The 10,000-nt window shown below is 49.4% G+C and overlaps 2 protein-coding genes across 5 annotated transcripts in view; both read right to left on the minus strand.

The window, feature by feature from the left end:
• The window catches only part of slc9a5 (solute carrier family 9 member A5), a gene marked incomplete at its 5' end in the record, with an annotated part of 28,328 nt that extends 22,107 nt beyond the window's left edge, over positions 1–6,221 (minus strand). The window contains one exon of the mRNA XM_083691656.1: positions 5,885–6,221. Within this exon, the coding sequence (XP_083547782.1) occupies positions 5,885–6,221 (337 nt within the window). The remainder of the gene's footprint in view (positions 1–5,884) is intronic.
• Positions 6,222–6,976: 755 nt separating this feature from the next.
• The window catches only part of fhod1 (formin homology 2 domain containing 1), a 53,153-nt gene continuing 50,129 nt past the window's right edge, over positions 6,977–10,000 (minus strand). For all 4 annotated transcript variants that reach the window (XM_083691357.1, XM_083691356.1, XM_083691355.1 and 1 more), the window contains 3 exons: positions 9,817–9,976; positions 9,228–9,404; positions 6,977–8,522 (listed from right to left, as the gene is read on the minus strand). In XM_083691357.1, coding sequence (XP_083547483.1) covers positions 8,440–8,522; positions 9,228–9,404; positions 9,817–9,976 — 420 coding nt within the window. In that variant the 3' untranslated portion in view covers positions 6,977–8,439. The remainder of the gene's footprint in view (positions 8,523–9,227; positions 9,405–9,816; positions 9,977–10,000) is intronic.

Genomic DNA, 10,000 nt, shown 5'->3' on the forward strand with positions numbered 1-10,000 from the left:
CTTCCTCGGAGATGGGATTGTTAAAGTGTTGCGGAGATGGAGGGAGGGACAGAGAGAAAGAGAGAGAGAGAGAGAGAGAGAGAGACAGAGACAGAGACAGAGAGAGACAAAGAGAGACACAGAGAGAGAGAGAGAGAGAGAGAGAGAGACAGACACAGAGAGAGACAGACATAGAGAGAGAGACAGACACAGAGAGAGAGAGAGAGAGAGAGAGAGAGAGAGACAGACACAGAGAGAGAGAGAGAGAGAGAGAGAGAGAGAGAGAGAGATCCTTGCTGTTCTACACAACCACTCGGCCCCAGCATGTGTTCAACAAGGCCACAGTCCAGAGAGAAGCAAAAACCCCCTTGCTTGTGTTTAAGCCCTGTGTTTGAGCCACGTGCTGCGACTCAGTCCCACGCTCCGAGGTGCTGGAGTAGCAGAGCATTGAACAAACACAACAACACACACGCAACCAAAGGCGTCATACCTAAGCTTTAACAGCCATTTTGATGCCAGACTCCATGGCAGAGAAAGTAAACAGCCCTGAGGGCAGTACTTAAGGAGTAGTAAAAAGAAAAGTGTAAGAAGTAAACAAGGGAACGATGACGTTGACGTTTGAACTACTGACACACTCCATCTGGGTTCCAAAATGCGTACTTGCGCTCTATCTGGAGTTTTCCAGTCAGCCCCTCAGCGTCTCATCCCTTTGAGGTGAGTCTGTTGTTCATAGTCAACCAATTTGTCAGAATTGAGTTACTGAAAATAAGCCATTTGGAACCCAGGCTGGGTTCCAAAATGCATTCTTGCGCCCTATAACACTATCTAGAGCATATCCATACTTGGTATACGCTCTAGATAGAATGTGAAAGAACGAATTTTTTGGAACACAGCCACTCTCTGTCAAACAGGCTGCGCCGTGCACACTGTAGGGGAAAGTGAAACTTGTTGAGCACATGGGAACACATTTGTGATAACATGACACCGGCCTCCTGAGACCCTTACCTCCAGCCAGCTCTAACTAGGAGACCCTTCCTACACCGGCCTCCTGAGACCCTTCCTCCAGCCAGCTCTAACTAGGAGACCCTTCCTACACCGGCCTCCTGAGACCCTTACCTCCAGCCAGCTCTACCTAGGAGACCCTTCCTACACCGGCCTCCTGAGACCCTTACCTCCAGCCAGCTCTAACCAGGAGACCCTTACCTCCAGCCAGCTCTAACTAGGAGACCCTTACCTCCAGCCAGCTCTACCTAGGAGACCCTTCCTACACCGGCCTCCTGAGACCCTTACCTCCAGCCAGCTCTAACCAGGAGACCCTTACCTCCAGCCAGCTCTAACTAGGAGACCCTTACCTCCAGCTAGCTCTAACTAGGAGACCCTTACCTCCAGCTAGCTCTAACTAGGAGACCCTTACCTCCAGCTAGCTCTAACCAGGAGACCCTTACCTCCAGCCAGCTCTAACTAGGAGACCCTTACCTCCAGCCAGCTCTAACTAGGAGACCCTTACCTCCAGCTAGCTCTAACTAGGAGACCCTTCCTACACCGGCCTCCTGAGACCCTTCCTCCAGCCAGCTCTAACCAGGAGACCCTTCCTACACCGGCCTCCTGAGACCCTTCCTACACCGGCCTCCTGAGACCCTTCCTCCAGCCAGCTCTAACTAGGAGACCCTTCCTACACCGGCCTCCTGAGACCCTTCCTCCAGCCAGCTCTAACTAGGAGACCCTTCCTACACCGGCCTCCTGAGACCCTTCCTACACCGGCCTCCTGAGACCCTTACCTCCAGCCAGCTCTAACTAGGAGACCCTTACCTCCAGCCAGCTCTAACTAGGAGACCCTTCCTACACCGGCCTCCTGAGACCCTTCCTACACCGGCCTCCTGAGACCCTTCCTACACCGGCCTCCTGAGACTCTTCCTCCAGCCAGCTCTAACTAGGAGACCCTTCCTACACCGGCCTCCTGAGACCCTTCCTCCAGCCAGCTCTAACTAGGAGACCCTTCCTACACCGGCCTCCTGAGACCCTTCCTACACCGGCCTCCTGAGACCCTTACCTCCAGCCAGCTCTAACTAGGAGACCCTTACCTCCAGCCAGCTCTAACTAGGAGACCCTTCCTACACCGGCCTCCTGAGACCCTTCCCTCCAGCCAGCTCTAACTAGGACACCCTTCCCTCCAGCCAGACTACAAGCAGAGTCCCTCCAGCTCCAAATAGCGGTTAAACTGATCAGCCTGGCGAGAGAGCAGGGCTAATGAAAGTAATGAGAGCAAGTAATGGCCTTGCTGACATCATACATCAAGCGCCCATGGCCACGGTGTGTGTGTGTGTGAGTTTGTGTGTGCGTGTGTGTGTGTGCGTGCATGTGCGTGTGTGCATGTGTGTGCGTGTGTGTGTGTGTGTGTGTGTGTCCATGTGTGCCCGTTCTCTATCTGCGCTGTGTGATGACTCACAGCAGGCCTTGATTGATATGTTCCAGGCAGGCAGAGGCGTGCTCAGGGCACCCACACACACACACACACACACACACACATCAAAGGATCTATGCACACAGGAGTGTCCACACACACACACACACACAGACTCCCGGCTGCCCTTCCAACAGCGACAAGAGGGGCGCAGGCTGGTAATGACACAGAGAGTGAGAGAGCACATTGAAATGTAACCGTCTGTACATACATCTACAGCTCCATGATGAACGCCTCCCTCTGAATCCCGCTCATTACAGCGGGCCTGCCTCTGCATTAGTGAAGCCTGTTGAAGGAGCAGCGGGGTGCGAGTGGCCAAGCTGTTCTAGATAGGGGGGCAAGTGGACAGGTAAGGCCTCTCCTGTTGTCTCCCCTTCCACCACTACAGCGTCAACAGCTCTCAAAGGGGCCTGATCTGCGCGTGGCCAATTAGCTGTTCCGGTGGCTATATGGGGCCAGCTATTAGCATACTGTATGGATGCCAGTGGGGGTGTGTGGCTGGCCACCGTTAGTACTGTGAACAATGAGTGAGTGAGTGAGTGAGTGAGTGAGTGTGTGTGTCTGTGTCTGTGTCTTTGTGTGTGCTGTGTCCCCTGTGCCAGACGAGGGGGTGAGTGTGGTGGTTAATTATCCCGTGTGTTTGATTGCTTCCTCAAAGACATGCTCCATAAAGGGAAAGGGGAAAGGAGTGTGGGAGCAGAGAACACTATTCTGGTCCTCTCAGACACTCTCAGGATGGAGCTCTGCCTCCCCGGTACGGCCTGGGGGGGGTCAGGCTTCAACTCTGTGCTTGTGTGTAGGTTAAAGCTGTGTTGTTGTTGTTTTTTGTGGGTCAGACCCACTCTTATATGTTTAATTTTTAGTCGATAGAGATAGTGAAGAAAGACAGGAAAATAAGGAGGAGAAGGCCAGAGTCGAACCCACGCCGACGCAGGCATATGTAAGCACTGAAAGGTCATGGTGCTGGACCACTGGACCACCCCAGGCCACAGGTTAAAACCATGTTTTGAATTGTCCAACGCTGGAGGAACTGATGCATGGTATGGCTTCTCTCACCACACTCTCAAGAAAGACAGAAATCAAAGAGAAAGTCAGTGTGTATTTATGGAAAGGTGGGGCTGTATCCTGATGGTGCAATAGCCTAGAGAAACAGGAAGTGGTAGAGAGAGAAAGAGAGAAAGAGAAAGAAAGAGAGAGAGAGAGAGAGAGAGAGAGACTCGTGGGCACAGCTTGGCAGTTTAAGACTGGCCGTCACAGACAGACTACCCAGGGGAGGATAGCCTGTGCTCACTCTATATATACAGCTACAGAGTACAGAGAGAGAGAGAGAGAAAGAGAGAGAGATAGATAGAGAGAGAGAGAGAGAGAGAGAGAGAGAGAGATAGATAGATAGATAGATAGAGAGAGAGAGAGCAGAGACAGAGAGAGAGAGAGCAGAGAGAGAGAGAGAGAGGGAGCAGAAGGGAGAGAGAGAAAAGGAGAGGAGAGAGCAGTATAGATACCCAGACTCTGAGACCAAATCAACTGGCCGACAGCCTAAGAGAGGACAGTGTCATCATAGCAACTACATTATGTTGAGATCTACCGTGCCTGGCCTTTCCATTACTGGGTATAGTTTAACCGCACTCTTGAGGACACGTTGGCAACAACAGAGAACAATAACTGTATTAAAGGTCAAAACCCCCAGAGAGAACACAGCAGTACAGGTGGGTGGACAGGTATTCACGTCTCTGAACGTTCACCGACTCCAGCTCCATCATTACAGAAGGTGCCTATGCATTAGCAATTGGTATTCATGACAGCAGCTCTTCATGGGCTTTGCATAATGTGATTCCGGGGAGTCATTTCAAACCTGCCATTTTCACACTGGCCTTGCCTGGCATCCGCTGGGCTCTGTTCAGCAGCAATAGCTATAGATAGAGGGGTACATTTGCCTGGAGTGAGTCTCCTGTATGAGAAGTGAGTGGGTTGGTGAGAGTGAGACACACGCACATACACACACACACACACACGCACACACACACACACACACACACGTAGAGCCACCCACACACGACCACTCATTCATTAACAGCACAGCCTAATGGAATGAAATAAAGAACAAAATAAATGTAAAATTCCATAGTGAATGTGAGGGAGAGAAAGACAGAGGGAGGGGTTGAAGAGATGGACAGATGCTGTCAGAGAAACAGAAGGACAGTGGCAGACAGCAGAGCAGAGGGAGAGAGAGAGAGAGAGAGAGAGAGAGAGAGAGAGAGAGAGAGAGATGGAAGGGGTTCCCATGGCAGCTCCATTGTTTGATTATTATTGGCAGTGTCAGGGTGCTAAACTGATTCCCACTTGAAAAGAACAAAACCAGAGAAGGACAGACCAATGGAACAGACAGGCAGACAGGCAGACAGGCAGCCAGACAGGCAGGCAGGCAGACAGGCAGACAGACAGACACAAGGCATCTGGCCTACACCATCAATTCAAGTTTCACCTGTTTGTGAAAGTTATCTCTGTTTATGTGTGTGTGTGTGTGTGTGTGTGTGTGTGTGTGTGTGTGTGTGTGTGTGTGTGTGTGTGTGTGTGTCAGTACGTTCAACGACAGGGAGCTCTGCTATCACAGAGAACGCCACTGGCCCCTCTGGCAACTCTTGAGTCACTACACAGCGACTGTCTCTGACTGGCAGTGTCCTACAAGTGCAGAAATCATTCGGGTTTTCTCAATCTCTCCCCTTGTCACATTTACGACCCGGTGGACAGCAGGGTCCCCACCGGCTAGACTGTGAGTCACGCTGTAGGTCCCAGATGCTGCAGGACCTCATGCGGTCGTGAGAATGTTCCCAACATGACACAACTTTACTCCCAGCACCAGAGGTTCCTGTGTGGAAGCCTGCCGGGACCGTGAGCTCACTGTGCCGTGAAGGAGGGATTAAAGAAAAAAAAAAAAAAAAAGATGAGAAAAAGAGTGATGTCTGAGAATGAGAGGGTGAGAGTTTCCGGAGAGAGAGCTACTAACTGCTGATGCAGGGTTAGGGTTAGGGTAAGCCGCACTGGTGATCAAAAGAATGATCAAAAGAATGAAATCCTCCCATGCATTTTAACGACCTAGCCCATTCAATTAGCTCACTGAAGCAGGTGCGTGAGAGAATGAATATAGACCCTATAGGCTGTAAACGGAATCTACCTTATTGATTTTGTATGTTACTATGTATCTATTTATTGAATCCAGAAATCCAAATAATGATGGTAGCATTATATTGTGTAATATCTGTGTAACAAACATATGTATAGGGGTCTAATGTAACTTTTATAGCGTACAGTACAAGACTAGAATTGCACTCGAGGGCCTGTCAAAATAATAAATAGTTGATAGGTTACTTCAATAACTCAGTAGCCAAGGCTACGCTTTAAATGAAATACTGGTGGTGTTCATTCAAAGGAGAGTTGTCCACTTACGGATTTTCGCGACACTGGCCACCAGGATCCATATCGCGATAATGAAGGGTGTCTGTACATAGCTCCATTCCCACTGCACAATCTTGTACCCCCCGCCGTGGTGATGCGACGACTCTCCGTCCTCGGTGGTTGTGGACGGTTCCTCGGCAGACCTGGCCAAGACAATGCCGGGCGAACCGTAGTCCTCCTCGGGCTGAAACCGGGAGGCGGTGGGGGAAGGCACCGGCGGCGAAGCACCGAGCCCGAGCTCCGGGTGAAGCGATGCCTCTGTCACGTAAAGGTCGGTCGCAGCTTCACCGACCGCCGCCAGCACCACGAGCAAACTCAGGGCGAGCATCTTCCCGGTACACTCAACGGTGTGTCATCTTCCTTTCCCTTTTATACGTCCATGAAGGGGAGTCACGGAGGTACGACGGGACACGACCAGTGACCGGTTTACAATATCAACACCTCTCTCACTCGCCGGTAACCCAGCAGAGGTACCGTACCGCTGGCGTATCTTGGCACGTGACCGAACTCTCCACGGACCCGCAAAGGATTGTTTCCGTTCGAGAGCCGTCACAGCGCGCGGCGGGGCGCACAACTCAGACCTGGCAAGATTCGTTTGAATTTTTTTGAGCTGTATGAGTTAGAAAAAACCAGAGGAACGGGGAAAGACTTCACATATTTGAATGAATAAAGAAAATTGTGTTTTCGTAAAAAAAAAAAAATGTATGTTTTCAAAATAAGATTTTGGTGGCTGTGTTATAACGCATAGATAACGGCAATATTATCACACACCAACTGTCAATATGCTGATGATGTCATTAACAGTATAACAGTATTGCGTATGGAAACATTATAGTCTAGCTCCCCCACATGGACAAGAAACAAGCTAACCTAATAAGCTGTGACTGCAGGTGTAATGAAGTGCAATGAATAATCAGATTGATTAAAAAAAAAAACAACAAAACCATTTCAATTCTTCGTTAAAAACCGTTTTTATTTATTTATAACCCCATTGTTACTGCAGAACCATTCTCATTGTCACATTTACACATTTCTAAAAATATGTTCTCTCTCCTAAGGTAAAAACCATCAGGGCAAACAGGGTTTTTACCACCAATAGACTTCAGCATGGATGGAGTATTTACTGCCTATGTGCCTCAGAATAGTGGAAGAGGTGGATCTTCACCAGTGGGACACATGAGTGATACATTCAATGTGTAAACATTCAGTATGCATCAACACTATAATCAACACATACCTCAACACAACGCAACACAATAAACCTACACACTTAACACATCAACAGGGAGTGAATATTTACATCACTTTAGCACAACTAAACAGAGTGAAGTCATGTAATGTGCACGGTTGAAATCGTGACAGTGGATCATTGCTATATTATCATACCATAACCCAACTAACTCCCAGTGCAAATAGGCAATATCTGTACATATCATAGACAAATGTAATTATCTTCTTTCTGTACCCAAATGAATGCATTTCATAATAATCCTAATACACCTGTATAAATACCTATCTTTCTCTTGGACATGAACACGGTCATACTAGTGCCTTCAAACAGAGGGCACAGTACACCCGTTTGCTAATTTTGACACTGGAGACAGAGTGGCAATGAAAAACGGAAAAGGGCTTCTGTTATCCGTAGTGTCAGTGGTTGTGACCCCCCCCCCACCCCCCTCAACCCGTGGAGTCCAGATTTGAACCGTCAAACAAGTGTTGTGATAAACAAAACCCACGTGACGTGGTCTACCCCCCCTCTATCTAGATGGCCTTGTCTTGTCTGCCACACAGGTCAGCTTGACCTCTGTTCAAGAGCGTTGGACACATTGCTTGTTCGCTGGCTCACTATTGTACAGACTTTATATGAAACCCACTCCCCCTTTGACCGACACCGCCTGTATTCCCCCGCGGCAATAGTGTAAGGTCATGTTCGCATTACAAAGCGACAAAGGTTCCTGATACGTACATTCTTCTTAAAATACTCTCGTCTGGTCTGTACAAAAGCTTCGGTTAAAACTTACATCATAGCTTTGAATTATGCTACAGGTATAACATCGATCTCAATATTTAATACTTAAAAAAAACACTTAGACAGTTTTCACCACTTCAATATGACACATAGTTTTAAAATGAGTGTCATCTTTCCTATCCTTGATTCTCTTTGAGACAATGTTCCATGAAGTGAATGGAATTGAAGGCAAATGCTTGTTTGCAGTGAAACAGATACAACCCTAAAGCCTTCGTCCTTAGGCCAGGGTGCGTCGTCGGTCTTCTGCAGGCACTTGGGAGGCCTCGCTCCATAAAGAGTCAGTATCTCAGGCCTTTCTGAGTGGGCATAGTCAGCCTTTGTCGTAACGTTTTCTTCCTCTCTGGTGTGTCTTATAGAGATGTGTGTCTCTCAGTCTGTCTGTGTTAGCCTGTGTGTTGACGTGTGTCTGTGTGTGTGTGTATGTGTGTGTGTGTGTGTGTGTGTGTGTGTGTATGTGTGTGTGTGCGGTGTGTATGTGTGTGTGTGTGTGTGTGTGTGTGTGTGTGTGTGTGTGTGTTCAGACTTTGTCTCCAGTCTTGTTGCTCAGTCCCAGCGCCTGCACCACGTCCAGGCTCAGTCCGCTCTTCAACGTCCTCCGCACTGAAACACACAAACGTCAGTGTCACCAAGCACAACACACACACACACACACACACACACAGACACAGACACAGACACAGACACAGACACACATTGTCCTTTACTGAGTGGATCTAAACTATGCCACGTAAACGACGTGCCATGGAACACCTGTACACCTGACAGCCACACACTCTGAAGTCTTGTACAGTACTGTACCTGTCACTAGAAGTCAGGCAGGACAGGACACCAGCGCTTTTCAGAGAGTTTGAATAAACCTGCGTCTGATATGGATCAGGTATGAAGGTTTAGAGAGGAACTAACAACAGTGATAGGAGACAGAGTGTGATAGGAGCCTGTTTTGGACACAGCCGTCCTATTGTGTTTGGACACAGGGGATAAATCCCCCCCGAGCCTGCTTATCTCTCAGGGCTGACACTGACACACACCGAGCCTTGACCCTCCTCAGACACCTGAACACGAGCGAGGGACTCAAACACAGGGCTTTAGGGGGGGAAAGGACCTACGGTGCATGGCTGTGGTGAGCCGCTAACCCAAGGCAGGCTTTTGTTCTAGCCCTGGACTTACATGCCTGACCGAGATATTTTAGAGATGTCTTCATCTGTTGATATATTTCATCACAAGAGATGACATTCTGCAATCCTCCTGCAGGACGTTCACACAGGAAATCCATCCCTCGGTACTGTATGTACAATGTATACTCACATGACTTCCTGTTGAGGCGAGAGCGCTTGCGTGTTTTGGGGCTGGACGGCCTCTCTGTGGGGTTCTGCGTGACAGACTTGACTAGACGATCCATGATCTCATCCGTGGCGTCGTCCTGTGAGCTGGTGCTGTCCTCTTTGGCTGCGGAGATCTGGGATGGACTGACTCTCCCTAGACCTGAGGAGACAACACAACACAGGCACAATGTTACCCCCTGGGTGCTGATCTGAGGTCAGTTAGTTCTGGGCTTTCCCCTTGTGTTCAGGGTTAAGATGTGAGGGGGGGTTGACTGATCCCAGATCTGCTCCTTTCCTCAGACAGAAGGTTCAGGGGGGGTTGACTGATCCCAGATCTGCTCCTTTCCTCAGACAGAGGGTTCAGGGCAGACTGATGTTTGACATACATCCACTGGGTAAAGAGAGGCCAAGCTAGAGGATAATGAAATCCACATTGATCAGCAGAGTCAGGCTATGTGTGTGTGTGTGTGTGTGTGTGTGTGTGCCTGTGTACGTGTCTGCGGTGTGGTTTGTGTGTGTGTGTGTGTGTGTATGTGTGTGTGTGTGTATGTGTGTGCGTGTGTGTGTCTTACTGCGGATGCCCCGACTCCTGCGCAGGTTGCCGTGGTCACTGGTGGTGATGAGCATGTTCTTCATGTTCTCGTGTTCCTCCTGGGCCGGCTCCGCCTCCGCTGCCATGGAGATGGGGGAGTGGCTGTCCTGGGCCGGGACCGCTCCGGAAAACTTCTCCGTCTGGGGAAGGGGCAAGGGAGGGAG

Source organism: Argentina silus (assembly GCF_951799395.1).
Source record: "Argentina silus genome assembly, chromosome: 19".
NCBI lineage: Eukaryota > Metazoa > Chordata > Actinopteri > Argentiniformes > Argentinidae > Argentina > Argentina silus.